Below are 19,723 nucleotides of genomic sequence, written 5' to 3'. Positions count from 1 at the left end.
GCTCTAATATGTCCTACCTCTAAGTAGGGTGTCCTACCCATGCAGCTACTCTGCCTCTCAAATCTTCACCTTCCATGTAGCATTGTATTGTACCCTGTAAATGCTGCACAGGCTTTTCAGGAATTTATCATTTTGTCTATAAATCAGATGAACTAAGAGATCACGTTGAAAAACGGTTGCTCACCTGAAAACCTGGTTCAAGCAAGGAAGGGGAATGACAGCAACGGACAAAACAGAGAGCACTGAGAGTAAGCTGGAGTCAAACAAGATTTATTCACTGGAAACATATAGCAAGGAGATGGACACAAACGTGGTTTTCCAAGGCTGTTATTTATTAAAATAAATAAGGCTGTTATTTATTAAAACAAGATCACTAAAAGCATTTTAGTAGCAACATTCTTACCCAGTTATTCTTTTTGCCAGCATAGATTTCCATGTTTTCTCCATACTGGGGCTCTTCCAGTAAAGTCTGATATTCAAACATGAGACGCGAGCTCTCACGCAATCGGCTGCACTGAAATTGGTGATACTGCTGCACGAGCTCTTTCACAACAAGCAGGAGGCATTCAGGATTTGAAGGATTCCAAGAAGCTAAATTCTGTTGAATTATAAAAGAAAAGAGACTGTATTCATTTCCAGCAATAACAAGATCAACACTCTCCCTTCCATATTGATACCAGAGGCAAGTATGCATGTGGAAGCTTGGTGACAAAGCTAAAACGGTATTAAATGCAAAGGTTATAACATGCTTTGGAAGGAAAATAGGTCAAGCAGCAAATGCAAGCCCTAATGTGAAATGAGAATCCATATAGGGACCTACCATAGAACAGGTAACTGGGTTAGTACCAGGCATAAGTTGCCTCAAATCTCTATTCCATTCTTTCCTGAAATTACTGTTGCATCTGAGGACTTGAAAAGTCTGAATTCAAAAAACTAAAACTGATATGAAATATAAATGTAACAGATTAAGTGCAACCCTGTGCAGTATCTGACTCCAAAAACGGTCAGCCAATTGAATATGCCAAATTGATGCCAACTATGGAAACTAATTATTCAAATAGTTGATACCGTATTTTTACAGTGACACAGCAAATGAACTCAGCCTTGTGTTTACTTCACCTTGTCTGTGTCTTTACTACCTTGTTTCATTCCCTTAATACAAACACCATCCATACAGAATTCTCTTCCATCTGCCTGGCAGAAGTTTTTATTGCCAGTTGAACAAATATCAAGAAACACAGGTAACAGAAAAAAAATGTGTTAATACAATTGAAAGTGACTTTTTCAGCAGCAATCTCTCAGTGTTAACTACTTTAACATCAACTTTGACCAGTCTTCTATGCAAAACAAGCTTTAGTTGTGAAGGTTTTCTGTGTTACAAGACATAGCTAATGTAATCAGTGTTGCACACCTAGTTCTAATTGACCTAGAATGGGTCTCTTAATGGCAAATGAGAGCTCATCCTGTACTCCATACTGATAAGAGATAAGACAGTTGAAATGCAGAAGAAAAAAAAAAAAAAAAACAAAAAGCAAAAAACAAAAGACAACTCCAGACTGCAACAAAGCCCATGTGCTTTATACCTAGGTTCTCAACAGGTCTTGATGCTATGAGCACAAGCAAAATTATTCCGTATTTCAGTAGATCAGACATGTGACAACAAACTATTTGCAATGGGACTTTAAATTGCATTGATTGTACAACTAACATGAAGATGCTTAGAGATGGTAAAGATGTCTGTTTTACAACTGTGTTCAGATAAAATATAGTATTTTCAAGTAACATTATGTATCAGAATCCAAACTCAAACATGGTTACTTTTCCCTTGGAAATAGGAGACATTTCAGATACAAATTATATGCATAATATACATTCTTCAGCAATGATAAAAAAAACATTCCTTTTAAAAAATCTTCAGTAGAAATACTGCTTTGGTATGTAGCATTTTCTACCACAAGGGCAGAAAATATTTCTGTATTTTGTATTTTCAAGTATTTATCATAAGACTGCTTTGTATAAAAAGATGTACATGTTTCCTAACCTAGGTTAAGTAAAGGGAAGAGGCCAGATAAAAATGTGTCCCCTAAAATTTAAAAGCTATTCATAAATTGCATGGCACAGGCTGCCCGGAGAGGTCATTGAGTTTCTATCCTTGCATATACTCAAAACCCAACTGGATACAGTCCTGGACAACCTGCTTTATCTGATCCTGCCCAAGCTGGTTCCTCCCAGCCTCTGCTATTTTGTGATTCTGTGTAGTGGTTTACAAAAAGCTCATCAACTGAAACAGAGGATGTTATCAAAATATAACTGCATAGTTCTGACTTGAAAAAGAAGAGTTATGCACAAATTTTATCTTCTCCTACTTTCCACCATGCACCTTCAGGTCTACAATGAAAAATACCTGTACCCTAATAGCTCCTGATGTGGTTATTTCCCTTCCAAAAGCTTACATTTTTTCTTATCACAATTCATACCATAACCCTTTGCAATGGTGTTGTACAGACTTCAGTATATGTGCATGATGAAAATGCTTTCTCTTCCTTTATCTTTCCACAACTTAATATTTGTTTTCCTCTGATGTCATATGCTATGCTGTTATCAACGTAAGTTTCATTTTCAGCCTGCAATTTGTAATGTTCACAAGTCCAATTTGTAAAAGCACACTGTCTTCTTCCTCGTAGATGGTAAGAGCATCTATAAAATGGGAATATTAATACTGCCATAGACCTGAAAAGGTGTAGTATCTTCTACAGTAACTGGTGAATGGGTGAGATAGTAACGAGGTTTCTGTAAGCTTCCCATGTCTAAGAAATGACCAGAAGCCTTGCTCTATCACATCTTCCATCTGCAGCTGATAAACCTTTACTCCTGACTGCAATCTGTTTAAGCTTATCCAATTCTACAAAACACTAGAGAAAATCTGTCAGGTAGACAGCGTCTTCTAGGAAACACATTTTTGTATCATGCAGTCTGAAACCAGACTGTGTATAACCTTAAATTTCCTGTTCCCAAGCTCCTGCTCAAATAAAGCATTTCCAGAAAGCCAGAGGATGTAATATGCCAGTATGTATTGATATCAGCCAGACAAGTGGGAATAACCTTTCCTCCTAATGACACTGCTATAACACAATAGAAATGTTCTGTCAAAGGAAATGACCAACAATATTTTAATAACTGACCTAAATGCGACTGTACCTTTTGTTTTTTAAATAACATTACACTACAGACCAAAAAAAGAGCAAGAGGAAATCCATTGTCATTTGTCCAGCGTGGAGCTGCAGCATTGCTCTCTTTAAAGAGTTCAAGAACGCCGCATTAAAAACAGTGTTTATGTTGTACTGCTTTACAGCTACAGGAATTAAAATGAACGATTTGACTCTAGGATCTTTACTAAATCCTTTCCATTCAGCAACTGAAGAGTCCAAGTACGAACTGGATATAAATACAGGTTGCCTGGAGAAAAACCTAACTACTCACCTCATACATGCAGCAATTCCAATGCATTCTCACTGATGCAAGAGTAAATACTGTGTCTACACAAATTTACTGTAACAAAGATTCTGCTTTAAATATATGTTATTTTTTAACTTTATAGTTATATCATTGCAGTACTTGTTACCTGGCAATTGGCCACAACATTTCTAGTCTGTTTGTTAACTTTTCAGAAGTACTATTCACAGAATCACAGAATTTCTAGGTTGGAAGAGACCTCAAGATCATCGAGTCCAACCTCTGACCTAACGCTAACAGTCCCCACTAAACCATATCCCTAAGCTCTTCCTTTCAGAAGACCTAAATTTACGACTTTTAAACAAAAACTCTTCAGAATACAATGACATGCTTACATGTGAAATCTTCTTAAATATCTTTAAGTGTTATTTGCCCTAAGCACTGCTCCTTCATCTGAAAAGACTTTAACCATTTCACTGTTATCTGATTTCAACAGCATGGCAAAAACACATGCTATATTGTTCTTTCACAGCTTCAAACAGTGCCTTCTTTAATCTTTTTTTTTTTGAAATCAAAGAAAGTAAGCAACCACCTATAACATACGATGTAGAAACATAACTGAAGCAGAATTTGATGTTTATCAAGCTGACCCCTTGTAGAGTATCCTAATCACTACAGCTTCAACATCAGGATTATCATGAGAATATACAAAGCTTTGTCACTTAAGTCATTGAGAGCAGTATCCCTGCAATGGTAAACTGGCACTTTTCTTTAGAGATAAAAGGATGTTCTAAATAACATTTTATTAGCAGTATAGTATTTTATAGTAGCATTTGGAAATTATTTAAGTAAAATCTTAAACTAAAGGCTTCAGAGAAGATGAAAAAAAGAAGCACCATTTCCTTCATTCTGCCTGATCGTTTGCCTTAAGCCTGTTTTCCAACCATGGCAAACAGTTTTCATAAGAAACAATATTTTAAAATACTTAACGCATGAGAAGAACAAAGTGAGCTTCCAGTGTTTCTGTGTTCCACGGCTCCAAGTTTTGCCACAAAGAATTGCATAAGAACTATGCTCTGAATGCAAATTCAAAATTATGAGAGTTTTAGTCATTGCTGCTTCAGAAAAATCCTGGAAATACAGAAACACACACAACCTCATTTTCTACAGCCAGACTGCTAAAGCCTGTCAGGTATGAAAAACCCAATTAAATAAATAACCAGCAAATATGTACACAGCAGAAGACATGTTATTTTCTATGGTTTTTATCAATACCTTCTGTTTTGCTCACCAGGACCTTTAATTTTGTCTCTGACAAAATGTATATATTCATATCATTTTACCCAAATCTCACATACACTGGAAAGAGAAACATTTTTAAACTGACGTTGCTATAAAATAGCAATACAAATCAATTTTTTATCAAAGAATTGAGCACGCTGATTGGATTATTGACAGTATTCTAAATTACATATTTCACTCAATAAATCTTTTCTAATTTGAAATGAGATTTCTGCAGACTTTCCAGAGAGTTAATCAAATTTTACAGAACAATCAGTAATGCATTTAAAATAAAGAAATCCAGACTTGGATCCAGTTCCTTGTTCTGTTTGCCAAGAGATATTTTTAAATGAACCCTGCAGTGAAAACTCCAACTTACTCAAAAGTTAGCCAGTAAAACAATATACAGCCATGAATCAACTCACACGGTGCATCCACCACTAGTTCTGTGTTCATGCCCATGCCCACTCATAGATGCACATCTCAGAGTGGTTACAACCATTTTTAGTATTAGTACCTTTTTTTTTTTTTTTAACCATATCGTGCAAGCATTTGCCTCTTCTGAGCCCCTGGATGAGGTGCAATTAAACAATTCTCTTTTGTCTAGGCACCACTCACACTTCTATCCATAATTTTCACTACAGCTAGGAACAACACCACACTTTAAATCTCAACTTCAACCTTCTAATGGGCTTTCAGCTTGCAAGTCTACAACTTGCAAGGCTGAGGTCTTTCAAGAAATTAGTTATTTAGACCTCAGAGTAATTACTAATAGCATGTACATCCACTACGTGTACACTACACCCACTACTCAACCTCACATGTGCTGCATGGCAATATAAATGAAAATACAGCATCCGTTACTATACAGAGACCAGCAGACCATTGAACTGTGTCTACATTAGCAAAGTCCAAAGTGATGCAGAAGATCTGTTCTGAAGATTGCCAAATATTAAACAAGCTCACTGAAGAGCATGAATTTTACTAAGAAGAAAACCCTACAGATGTTGTTGGGGGACCAAAAGTCCATCTTCAAATTCCCTTGCTCTCGATCCTGTCTACTGACAGAAGCTGACTGCATTATAAGCCAGCAGTTTGATAGGAAGAGGTTTTTGGACCACGAGGCAAGACCAAAGTGTTGAGAAAAATCAATTTGCTTTAAATGTACATAAAGAGGCAGAGTTAAGATATTATAAGGCCACCCACAGAGAATGCAATCTAAGCCATTTCAACAGCAATTCATTTGAATAAATACCAGGGATACCAACTGGATTTCAAAAAGAGACAAAATTTGCAGCCAGACAATATCACTTTTAATGAGATCTTCTTAGAGGTAAGACAAGTGAAATTAAAAAAAAAAAAAAAAAAAAAAGAAAACAACAACTAAGAGAGTAGCTTCTCAGCCCTTCTAGGAAAGCCATGCAACATTTAGCTTTCCAAGGTAGCCACAATGTTCAACTTCTGACAAAGTAACCCCATTTAAGTTTTGTTTTGGAACATTTTGTGCTTTGCAGTCCTTCCTGTGTCCTTTCAAAAAGCTAATCAAGAACCTATGCAAACTACTCAGTGTCAGTGATTACCCTTTCCCCCTTTTCTTCAAAATCTGAAGCGCCTACTTTTCAGTAAGCCGCTATTTCACAGCCACTGTCACAAGTTATTGCTTATTTCATAACTTCAGGCAATGTCTGCAGCAAACTATAACTCTACACTATCAGAAAATACGATAATTTCTAATCGATCTGAAGTTGTTTTTCTTTGAAATGTGTTTAAATATCCAGGTTGCCAGAATTTCTTCCAGGAATGTGATTTTAAAGAAGACAGATTGTAACTGTTTTTCCTGGCTATACTACAGGAAACAACAGCAAGATCTTATTTTAAGTTGGTGTACTTTTATATTTCTAAGCAAGAAATTAAGTTTCACAAGAAAATGTCAGTAAACAAAACCTCCCAGGCCCGTAACAGCGGTAACGCATTTCTATAGCATCTTCCATCTAGAATTACCATAAAGAATAATGTAAGTACAGATTTGCATTTTGTTTATATCTCTGCATACCACACACACACGCAACTTGTATCCCATGGTGGCCTAAAAGCAATACCCGTGGTAAGTTTTTACCTGAAATGAGAAAGATCACGCTGATATCAGTGCTTACACTCCACGTAATTACAGAGGAGATATAGGTCCAGTGGTTACAGTATTAGCCTACAAACTGGGCTATCTGGTTTCAGTTCCTGCTCTGCTACAGTCTTCATGGGCCACCACGGGGAAATTGCTCACAGAAAAAGGCACAGGATAATTATCTGCCATATGCTCACATCTTTCTATCAACAGATATTTTTCACAGTATTCGCAGGGCTGGAGTGTTATAACAACTTTAAAGGCTTCAGTTTCTTAGCAGCCAGCACTTAAACATCCTACAGGCTGCAGTTTCAAATCAATCACTGTAAACCTACATGCCATCTACTTGTCATCCTATTTTCACAGGTTCTTCTTATCCCCCTCCCGCAAAGCACCACTGGTACAACTTTCTGGAGTGATATACTTGAAATGATCATTTTTGGGCATAAGCAAACATCAAAGACTTAACATTGCATGAAAACAGTTCAACTCAGGAGCACTTCTGTCATGGTAAATACCACTGAAGAAATTACAGACCTGGTGTGCTCAACTTGCTGTTATGTGCAACAGATAAAAAGTTTGCATAAAGCAACACTTGGATGGTCTTTTTTTTTAGTGAGAGGCTGTACAAACTGGACGCACAGATTATACTAGCCTGTAGATGCTTCTCCAAAATCTCAAATACCTGAAGGCCTTGAATTAGCATGAAGGTACACCGCAAGTGAACAACATATGAATAGAATATTTAGAATTTAATTCTGCTTTTCATAAAGTACCTTACCTTTGATATACCCAAATGATTTTCCATCTTATCTTCTGCTGGACAGACTGTGATTCTTGATTAATGATTACATACCCAATGCAATTCTAAAATAACACTTGGAAAATTTGACAAACAGAACACTCTTCAGAATTCACTGAGAATAAATGCATCGCTTCCTCTCAAGTACCACTCACCAGAAATAGGAGAGAACACAACTTCCAAAGGTTACTACAAATTACTCCTATGCCTTGCTGTGGAAGGCTGCTCTAGAGATGTAGGAACTGTGACACTGAGCCCAGAAGAGCATTTTGAAGTTGTGTACTCTTCCTGAAAGTCTGCTTCTGCCACAGAGCACTCTTACAAGATAATCAGACACTCAGAAGCTACTACTGCCTACCATCACAGGAGAGAGAGTACAATCCTGTCTAATTAATCTTCTGAAGACTTGGCATGCAAGACATTTCTCATCCTATTTTGCTACGGGAGGGATTACAGCAAAATCTGTTCCTTTCCAGATCTCCCGGTGGAGCTCCCCCAGACTGGGCCTTTACCTGCTCTGAGAAGCAATTTCTTAATTCCCTCAACACACAGATCCTGGGATAGGGACTCCAATCTGCTCATCATCAGTTAACCCAAGTCAGCAACAGCCTTTGTCCCCCTTGGGAGTCTGTTACCAGAGGTGGACGTGTCTAACCAGCACAGCAAGTAAAAGAACAAAGCATTAAGAAAAAAATAGTTTCAAAACAAGACACACGCACGCACATCTTTTACCTAAAGATCTACTCATCATGCATGGACAGTAGCATGAACGGGCCCAAGCTGTCAGACCCTGAGTGCACCAGAGAGCAGCCCACTGTCACAAAATTCAAGCTTCACCTCAAGAGGCCCTTTTAAAATAGCAAGTTTTTCACTCTTATCAGTTCTCGGGCTCTTCCTTTCCTGTGAAAACCACTAATTTTAGCTACAGCAGGTAGGCAGAAACTTTACAGCTAACATTTTTTGTATGGTCCACTAACGCCCCTTGAGCTTTTATTTGTGTGTGGTATATACAGAGCTGTTCCTTCTAACCATTCCACCCCCCATCCCCTCCCCAAATCCCATAAATTAAAATCAATATATCATACTGTGGATCTCACTGGCGAAGACAATGTGAAGCATTTGCATTTTACTTCCATATTTGTACTACAAGAGAGCTTAGAGAGCATTGAAAGTACAGTCCCTGAAAAAAACACCATTGTGTAAATAAGACACTGGAAATTATTTTTTTTTCCTCTATTATATTGGACAGACTAACACAAATGAGTGCTTTCTTCCTGAAAAGCAGTATAACACAAAACCCCACTCATTTGGTTCCATCATGCAAGTAAAAGCTGCATCCCTGGTAAGACAAGTATATATGGCAAAATTCACGTTAAGATGATAATAACACTAACACTGCAAATAAAAATTAACATGACATTAACATCATTGCAAATAGATTTCTGTAGTTATCTTAAAAAAAAAAAAGAGCAGATAAAAAGAGCCTGAGGAACTGAGATGGAAGGTAGGGAGGAAACACAGGCATGCAAGCATGTAAAGAATGAGTAAAACAGAGAGGTTTTGAAACAAATACAAACTGAAACTTAGACCAGCAAAAAGTAAGCAAAATATCATTTCAATCTTCCTCCACATAGGGAAATAATAGCTCCTTTGAAAATAGCCTTGTGTGCGAAGACATTTCTTTGTCTCAGCGGTATCTTGTGAACGAAAGAACCTGCAGGGTCTTAACTATTCCCATGGGTAAAAAAAATAATAAAATAAAAAAAATAAATGAGTTTTAACAGAATTCACAGCCTAGAACTTAATCAAATCTAAACCAGCATTATCAGAGAATACTTCTTTCGCACTGACCTTCTGTAATCAGTTAATTTGAAAGTCTGTTCCGCTTGCATATTCATAAGCAATGACTGACTGTCTCTACCGAAAAATGAAACATGGCTCAACAATTTGAATTCAATAGGCACATCACGTTGAATTTAAATGTACACTCAATTCAGGAAGACTGGCCTAGATATGATTTTTTTTCTTCTTCCTTTGAAAAAAATAAAACCCTGAAGATGTGTTTCTAGAAAACTAACAAGCTGTTGCCTTCAAGCCAAGCCATTTCTTATATTCTGGAGTTCTTGTGAGAAAGTGGAGTTTACTGTGCCAGTAACATTACACACCAGGGCCAGAATCCTTTAATTTTTGCCAACTTCTCTAATACTGGCTTTGTTTTCCAAATTTTATTACAACATTGTTCAAGGCAAGTACAATTACATTTCAATTAAGTGAAGCAAAAAAAAAGTTCTAACTCTATTGATTTTATCAGTTGGATGGCTGATAGAAGAATTATCAATACAAAAACTATTATTCTACTTGCAAACTTCCAAAAAAAAAAAAAGAAAAAAAGATTTTGTTTTCATACAACCAGCTTGGGGTATCCAACCTTGTATTTTTGGTTTAAACTAACAACAATCTGAAAATCACTGAGATTAACTAGGATTTATTGTTTTACCCTTACCAATAGCAAGGTCTTTATTTTCTGCAAAGCAGATGTATTATATAGACACACATATAAGTACATAACCATATTTAGCTGTATCACCCACCAAAGAAATGAGCCTCTGTAAATTAATACAAATTCAAGATGAGATCCAGAAACTCAAGAGTCCAATGCTCTGGGCTCAAGTCTAAACTAAACAGACAAATTGAAAGAAACATAAGCCTCAATATCTGTTTCAGCCTTTAAGATTAAAGCATCTTGCTATTCGGGTCCAAGCTTCTGGCCTATAGAACTGTATGATTGAGGAAAAGAAAGTGAGGTGAATGCACACAATAATTCTACATGAGTAGAATAGGACAGAGAATTATAAGGTATCTAAGTCCTTTTAGACTCATAAATATTAACAATTTTGGACAGAACAAAGGAACAAAAGGAAAAGGCTAGCAAATAAATTCAGAAGACTAAACCAAGGAGAGAAAAAGGAATAATTTACCAACATAAAAAGACCTTGCAGGAAGAGGAGTGGGAAAAGCAGCAGGGAAAACATGTTTGCTGTCATCTCTCTTGAATTCTTTGTCAACCCCACCTCAACTTCCCAAGGAGTCCACCAGCCTTACCAGTACAATCCTCCTGGAGGATTTCTCATTTTTAAATCACCCAGTACAACTACAGCAAGTAAGAGGCAGAAAACCTATGCCTGGTTTATGATACACCTCTCTAGTCGGGTCAAGGAAACAAATTAAGATTCTCTGGGGGAACTGCGTGGAGCTCAGGCACCAAAACCAGACTGAAATAAATTCAAAATAAGGGTCTTCCAGGTCTGGCCTATACAGGAATGCTGTACTGACACAGTTTCTTCTTAAAAAGGCTAAAATACCAACAATAATACCACCACCAGCAAAAAGGTTGTGATGCTAGGAGAGTTCCTGAACAAAAGTACTCTTCTGATGGTATAAAATGTGTACAAGAAGGAAAGGAATAAACATGTTTTAGAATTCTTATTTGCTGTAGGAAAATCAACAGTCAATAGCACTGGATTATAAATAATCAAAACACATCTTGATGTATGAAGTATGAAAAGTAAACAAAAAAAGTGAATAGAAAAGAATTTCAAAACAAGAAGAAAGCTTCAACGAAAATCCAGAACCCAGTCCTGCATTCCATCTCACTTAAACTCCCTGTGATCAATTAAAACCAGAGTAACTTAAGGCTTTCTGTGCAAGAGCAGTAGGCTAGTGGTCCAAGAACAGAATCCTCTGCTGACATCCCCAATACAACAAGCAGAAGGGATGGCAATGCTAAAGCAGCTCGAACTCACCCACACATTTCCCAGACAAATCAAAGAACTCTCTCAACCCCACCTTTAAAGTCATATTCTGAAAACCATCATACTCCTTTGCCCTTATGTAGGGGCTTTCATACTAAGGTAACAAGCATCTGCACCTTTGCCAACAACACAAACAGCCAGGCCTTTTAGAACAAAATAGTTCAAATGTCATTAGCTAATACAAGTTGTTTTGTGGTTTTTTTTTTAGCCACTGAGCATAGGAACAATTGATGCTGTCCAACATCTGTCTTATGCACCTGATGGTGAAAGAAGAGCAGCTACAGAAGGGGAAGATATTTAAAGGAATCACTTCACTACCTATTAAAAGTTAGCTCAACAAGAAGGCAGTAACAACGATTACGATTTTGAGCACAGCCAGAGAAGCAATACAGCTTTCCTGACAGTCGTCATACGGCCGTATGATAAATACCACGGAGCCTAATAAATCCAAACGCAAGAACTTAAAATAAACATTGCTCTGTACAAGATACATAGCATGACAGCTAATGCACTCAAGTAGCACAATTAGCTGAATCAACTGTACAACGAGTGAAATCTGTACCCACTATTAACAATTAGACGAGGGGAAACTATTTGCAATGCTAGCTACTGGGCTGAGAGCAGCAGTGGCCCATTTTCTGGAGTGCTGTGATGGCAACGCCCTCCTCCCACGTGAACGCAGCGTAAGTATTCCCACATACACTAGCCCATAAGGACACATTTGGCACTTACAGGGCTTCAGGAAACATTAATGTCCTCTTGCCTCCATCCCCACTAAGGCTAATGAAGCCTTTTCAATAGCAATGGGTGGGCAGAACCTTTCTGGGGTGACCAGCTGGAGACCTGATGTAGGATGCTAAAAAAACAAATCCTTAAACTAACTGCTAGCTTGCATCTACTGCCCTGTCTCCTCTTTGCCAAACAGAATATACTTCAAAATCACTGGAAAAATGGGGTTAACGTTTTGCATAAGCACTTCAGTTATTAACTGGCTCACATTAACAATCAACTGGGCTAACATAACAAACAATTCTTGTTACTCAAACTGGCGTCATTGTAATGAGCTCCAAATTAATCTCATCCGTACACAATCACTAATCTTGTTTTGTGCCAACTGAATTTTTAATCAGAACAGAGTGAATCATAGGTTGTTTTTAAAATACATTTCTAATACTTGTCATCCAAAATGAATAAACACTAGAGCAAGGAAGAACTTTTCTATTTACATTCTGAGAAGCTGATTTTATTTATGCATACTATACACAGAAGTATCAAGTGCATACTATAGCTGAGGATATTTTTAATAAAAATGAAAAGTAAAAGTTTATTTTTAATAATGCCTCAAGTGTGCATAGCATCACTAACCTAAATAATTTAGCTCTTGCTGTAATTAAAACAGTATGACAAACTAAAATAAAAGGAAGTTGCCCTTCTAAAGTATAACACCGACCTCTACATCATTCTAGAAGATCAAAATACACAGAAACCATGCCCTCTGACCAGCTGAGTAACTACTTCTGGAAGGCACACAACGAAGCACAGATTTTGCAGTGCTGAACTGAGACTCAGCCTGAGATTCACAGTGAAGTGATTTTAATATTTATTGGAGACAGAGAAGCAAAGCAGAGTTTCAGCAAGCATTTTGACTTCTGTAACTGTAATACTATTTCAACAAAAGAGTTGATTAGCTCTGCATATAAAGAAAAGAGTGCTCAATGTATTACCTCATTACTAGAGCACAAGCCTACCTATTCAGGTATTCTTTGAAAAAAAACAGCATGAAGTCCTCACGTAGAGCATCTGCTTTTCAAAACGCCATACTTCTGGAATCTTGGTGTAGCTGTCTAACAGCTGCTTAACTGAACACACACCTGTTATGGCATTTAGATGAAAATGTAACCTGAAGGTCTGCCTACGGGCATGGAAACCACACGAGGGACTGATGTGATCTGCAGTACAGCCATTCACGTTTCAGTGGGGAAGTCTCCTGACAGCATATATGAGAGCCACACAAGCTTGAAGAATCTAGAGCACCTGGTTCTCGTTTCAAGTTGAACATAAGGCCTGACTCAAGCCGTGGAACAACACGTGATGACTTCTGCTTGACAAACAAGACATTCAGGCAGACGAGAGCAGTGCAGGAAGGCCCCACGTCAGAATTCCCACACACCCTGCTGCACGTACTTTTCACTTAGAGACTCCCTGGACTTGGTCCTCATTTAACACCATCTATGTGCGTTGTGGATTGTAGATTCTGTTTTGATTACCAGGAACTGATGCGTCAAAAGTACTTGTAGATTGCTCAAGATTAGGAGTGCAGAATTACATGCAACATGCTAATCTATTTTTACTTATAGTTAGTAGAAAGGTATGTTAACACACTAAAAAATCTGCTAATATCTTCAAATTCAGTTAAAATCATCTTCGTTGAACAGCTCTGAGATATGTGGAAAAAGGGAAGTCATTAAAATACTGAGCACAATAAATGGGTTACTGTTAATGTAATATTCTGGAGAAAACAAGTCTGCAAACCACAATGAACATAAAAAGGCAAATGCAAAAGCAAAAGATACACCATAGCTGCGAAGTGGAGATAACTTGTTCTGATAACATCAGGACAGACTGGAGCGGAATGACCAAGGACCTTATCAAAAAAGGTTACATTAACATAGTGAATACTATAGCAAGGCATAATGACCAAAGAAATGCTGTTGGGTTGCCCCTTTCTTTTCTTTTGCTTTGTTTTTAATTTTAATATAGGCTAGTAAATATCTTATTATGCATCACGGAGTATATGGGTCTTCAAGCTGCTTTCAAACGAAAAGGGTGAGAAGTTTATTCTGTACTTGAGCAGAAGAAAAGCAATGCTCCCAGAAGACAGACTTCATGAACAACGTAAGAAAGAAAGAAAACTAAGGATGTTTTTATCCTTATGGGTCTGCCAATGGATCACCAGTACTAGTGGCTTCTCTTCACATGAGAAACACGGCACCATATCACACCTGGCAAGCTTCTCCACCTGAACAGTATTTCTGTAAGATGCCCCAAATTCTCTCTGAACATTTAGTATCTCTTCTGCTCTTTGTTATCCATTAAAAAGTGCTCCTCTTTCCTTAACAGCAACTGGATATTCATAGTAGCAGCAGTTTCTCCAAAGTTTTAACTTTGTGAAACAATAAAATTGGAAAAAGGAGAAAGAGTAGAACTGGTAAATTCAAGACTGTGAAAACAGTTCTAGAATTGTCATATGAAGTAACACCTGTCCTAAAAATGAGCCTAATTAGACAGTTATTCAGCAGCACCAGGCTCCTTCCCAAAGGAGTTTGCAAGCGCCACAGGAAATTGATCAGGGGAGAAGGGAAATAAGACATTCACCTTATAAAAATAAGAGTAAATAAAAAAACACCTGTGTCAAAAATACCTCAAAACAAGCCGTTAGTAACTACTAGTAACTTCTTAGTGGGAGAAGCACTTTAGGTGCATAACCAATGCTAGCTTCTTTAAACACTGGTTTACCAGTTTGGACTGGCAGTGAACAGCACATATGAATAGTGAACAGTATATTTGGCTTCAGGCTGCCATGTATTTTCTTCCATAGTAGTACGATTGCGTAAAAATATTTTCTAATTAAGTTAATTTTTGACCCTCCCACCTTTAAGTGCATTTCTTTGTATTTATGGTAGCCCTACTAAACCCATATGAGCAGATATCTCTGTCTCTGCCCCAGTTCTTCCAACAACATACATGCTGGTTTTACCCTTCCTCATGGAAAAACAGAATCAACATTACTGTCCTACATTATGCTACTTTTTCTGCAACTAAATGCTTTTAAAAGACACAATTGATGTTCAATCTTCTTTGCTACAAGATCTTTTAAGATGGTCAGATATTAAATAGATATTTTTAAAAGAAACTGAAGTTTTTGTAAATGTAATCATCTTGATTAAAATACTTTAAAATAAAAAAACATTTATGCATTCAACTTTAAATCACATTAGAAGTCAACTTGTTTATATTCACATGACAAGGAGATAAAAGTTTTTTTTTTCTTTATTCTGCATTATTAGCAAATTCCTGTTGCTGAAGCTATTCTACAAGTCTCGTTGCAGGGTATAAAGTTCTCAAACAGTGAAGTACTTACATGCAAGGCTGAAGGATCTGGCAAAAATTCAGCATCCTCTCCAAAGATAAAATCCGGTGGCAGGTCAGGATAGTGAGCATTGAAAATTATATCCCCTGAAAAGCAGTAAATGAAAACACCGTTTGCACCCGTATGTATGTGCTTATAAATAAAATATCACATATGGGACACACATTCTATATAAAATTTGATAATGACATTTCAGGTACACATCCCTGCAATTTTTACAAAAAGATTACACGTAAGACAAGTATCAGATGTTTTGGGGGATGAAGTCAAATTCTTGAAGCACTGCTTCTTCCTCCTCTGCAAGCACTGTAACACGAAATACATAATTGCTTCATATTTCAAATGGCAATTCAAAGGACTACTGATCATAGCCTCAAAACACTGAGTTAAAACTTTTCTTAAAGGTACCATATTAAGATTGCTCTGTTTTGCATATTGAGTAAAACTCAGATGTAAACTACTGAGATTAGGATTTTCAAAATACTGGAGCTTTTACAGTTTAGTAGCACTTACTCCCTCTTTTTGTCTCCATCCCCAGCTTTGTGGAAGAAAAACAAGCAGTTCAACAGAGGTCATTCCAATTACCCAAATTCTGGCCAAGAATAATGTAGTATTGTGCATTTAACCTGAGATGCTAAAATTAACAACAAAAAAAAAAAAACCTTCATCACAGCTATAGCAACTAGTTCTTATCATGCTGGTGTCACAAGACACATAATTAACTACCGATGTGATAGTTCAAAAAAAAAAAATTCGGTTGAATTATTTCACTAGTAAACATACTTCAGAGTTTAGATAGGTCAAGAAGAGGTCACTTTCATGTGTGCTAAAAAAAGTACCACCCACGATTCAAGAAAAGCTATATCTAGCATCACTTCTCTACCTCTGAATCACTCTTTCCTCTTTAAGAACACATGAATGAAAAACTGTGAGCTTTTGCATAAAGCAGAGCGGTGATGTATCACAAAGAGCAGGCATTAGAAGGAGGAAGTCAATACCTACTATGTAGTAACGTGTTCAAAATCTATACAGAAAGGTAAAATCACTCATTGTGGTAAGCCTTATAAATGATTCTGTTCAGAGTAATTACAGCCTTTTTTTCCCTAACAAATATAAATACAGAAGTGGAGAAAAGCATTGAATTAACAAGTCTGACACAGCCACATCGCCTGCTCAGTAATGTCACCATCTCAAGACCCTCAATGTGACAGCTTTAGTTGCCAATATTCTGTTAACATCCATCTTGGCTCTAGCTGGAAGCGAGGATGCTATAAAGATTAATTTGCAGAGGGTGAGGGCTCATGACCAAGAAGCCAATAGTCAGTCTGGGCTAGATATGCTCCACTGCATCATTCCGAAACCACAAACTCACTGATCATGGGACTCAGTAGAGCATGGCGTGGGTTTCTCCTGTCTGCACTCCCACCTGCCTTTCACAAGCATACAGTCAACATAAAATCACTCGTATTTAAAATAAGAACAAAATAGACACCAATCCTAGAGGAAGCTACATAAATTTGTAACAGGAAATACACCTAGATTGAAAGAAAATAATTACTACACTGCCTAAACCGTAAAACAGCAATGAAGAATTCAGAAAAGTTACTGGTCACTAGACTGAATTTTCCTACACCACCACAACTCAGTCCTTTTCTTTGTACTTACTACAACTGAAAGAATCATGTAGAGCTCCTTACAGCCACCCTATCAGTTTCCACACAGTCAGCAGACAATTCTTGGGGCTGTAAGTTGAAGGAGACAGCACCTCAATACATTCTCCTTAACCCTCACAGACAAAGAGCTTTGTTACAAGTAACTCAGAATACAGCACAAAGAAAAAGCCTGGCCTGTGACTTAGGTAGCCCAGTGGCACTCTGAAGGAAAGGATTGTACATATGTTTTCAACCTGATGTTCTTATGTGATGCTAAGTAATTCATTTAACAGAAACTTTTGGTATTCAGTTGCTAGTTGTATGGTTTTTGTTCTCTGGATGTTTCCTTTAAGAGAGTTGAGGGAACCAAGTGCACACAGCTACCACTCAGCTCACCAGGAGCTGCACTCCAAGTATATAAATACTACAAAAAGCTGCTTAGAATAAGAAAAGGACCAAAATAACTCCCTATTTTTATGTAATACCTCCATATTTGATTAGTGAAAAAGTATTAAAGAACCTTACATCATAAGAAGGCTCCGGGACTCAAAGCAGTGAGACTAGGCACACACTGCATTCACCTCTGCAAGCTCCAAAGGACAGGTGAACCGCAAGGAAGCTATGGCAGGTGGTGCAATGTGAAGGTTCAAGCAGGTACAAGCTCTTTTTTCCCCCCATGCTTTCAGTTCTCCAGCAATAACACACGAAGAGAACTCATAATAGCTTCCGCCACATCAGTGCTCAGGTATGACACTCGCTGAAAGCTGGCGCTAACAGTTTGATGTGGTGGTGGTGGATTTACACAATTGGTAGTGATGCATGGCCACAGCAAGAACCAGCACCGAGGTCAGGCACATCATGGTTGTAACTGGCCAAACGTGTCTACTACCTCTCTCGTATGTTCATAGCTGCTCTTGGCTACCTTCTTCTGTCACACCCCCTCTTCCATTGAGAATTAGTGGCATATCACCCTGTATCAGCAGATGAGTGACCACCTGTGCAGATATTTTAGTTTAAAAATTTTGTATATTCAGTATAAATATACATATATTTTATGTATTCAGTATAAATCCTATATCTGAGTTCTGCTCTTGTTAAATAAAAGAATTCTACAGTTATCAGCTCGCTTGGCTAGGCTATCACACGTAAATAAAAATATCACGCATCTTTATAGTCAAATAAGAGGTATTTAAGCAATCGCAATGGCCAACTCGACAGCAAATATGGTTTTACTTCACATAAACATTCACACCAGTCTCTACAGTGAGACTGCAAAATGTAACGTGTTTAGTGTTTTGAATCGCCATCTCCCAGTTTGTCCTGGCCTAGTAGAAACATTTCTAAACAACTCCTTTATTTAATACTTACACGATATTACCTGTGGCTTACCATCTTATATAATTGCTCTGGGGTAAGAACATACATTTTCAACCAATAGAACCATTTGCAACATGATTGTGCTCAGTTTGAGGATGGCTACCATTTTATTTTTGAAACCATAAATAATAAAAATCAAAATAGCCCTGAATTCTCTCCCCATCTTGTCTAAATGAAACAAATACCCCTCTCCTTGCACCCCCAGCTCCTGAGAATGTATTTCCTCTGATGTTTCAACTCTATTTGCTGTTATTCCCTTGACAGAAGGCAAACGTGTAGCATTTCAGGACGTCAGTGACCACGTCCATTCCAGTTTAAGAACTATGTGGCAAAACCTTCACACTCAGACCAGTTATCTCAGTTTTATAGATACGCTAGCCAATGATTACTTCAATGGAATTATATTTCCAATTAAATAGTACTACAGAATTTAAAATTAATTCAGTAAAGTTAAAGCCATGAAGTTTAAGATAAATTAGAAGAAAAAGGGTGTTTTATACATCCTTTTGCTTCTCGCTATCCCAAATCCACTTCTCACTATCCACTATTCTTCATATTCTCTCCTCAGGCAAATAGCATTAAATTTTGAAATATTTTACTTCACAGGATTTCAAAGGAAAAGTTAATGTACTCCCAACAGACAAAAAGATAGAAATATTAATACTTAAATCTATCATTTTCTTTTAACACACGCATGGAGTTCTTTTCTCATCTGTTCAGCCAAAACACACAAGTCTAACAAAAGGGTTAGAAACTCAGAAGTTTCTTAGATGCTTACAGTTGCTTTCCACTGGCCTATCCTATATGCAGTTTTTCCTTTCCTGATAACTTTACCTTTTCTGCTTTTTTTTAAAACTGTGCTGTAAATTTAGCAGTACAGAAAGATGCCACACTGCTACTACCACAGCTTTTACATCTCTCTTTACCTAAAGAAGGCAAAAATTAGGAAGTAACATACCAGCTATTGACCTAGAAATCCACAGACTTTACTTTTGAAGGGATACCTACATTCTTCAGAAATTCTTGGGGTCAGAAAAAGCTAAGTCAGCTCTAAATATGTAGAATGAATGCATCCCC

General features: G+C 37.4%; 1 protein-coding gene across 3 annotated transcripts in view; it reads right to left on the bottom strand.

Moving 5' to 3' along the window:
- BABAM2 (BRISC and BRCA1 A complex member 2) overlaps positions 1–19,723 on the bottom strand; it is a 167,012-nt gene that overhangs the window by 120,386 nt on the left and 26,903 nt on the right. For all 3 annotated transcript variants that reach the window (XM_038176415.2, XM_038176414.2, XM_038176416.2), the window contains exons 4-5: positions 15,609–15,703; positions 404–598 (exon numbers count right to left, since the gene is read on the bottom strand). In XM_038176415.2, the coding sequence (XP_038032343.1) occupies positions 404–598; positions 15,609–15,703 (290 nt within the window). The remainder of the gene's footprint in view (positions 1–403; positions 599–15,608; positions 15,704–19,723) is intronic.

This window comes from Anas platyrhynchos, chromosome 3, assembly GCF_047663525.1.
Source record: "Anas platyrhynchos isolate ZD024472 breed Pekin duck chromosome 3, IASCAAS_PekinDuck_T2T, whole genome shotgun sequence".
Lineage (NCBI taxonomy): Eukaryota > Metazoa > Chordata > Aves > Anseriformes > Anatidae > Anas > Anas platyrhynchos.
Note: the sequence above shows the minus strand (reverse complement) of the source record. Positions and strands in the feature narration are given on the sequence as shown.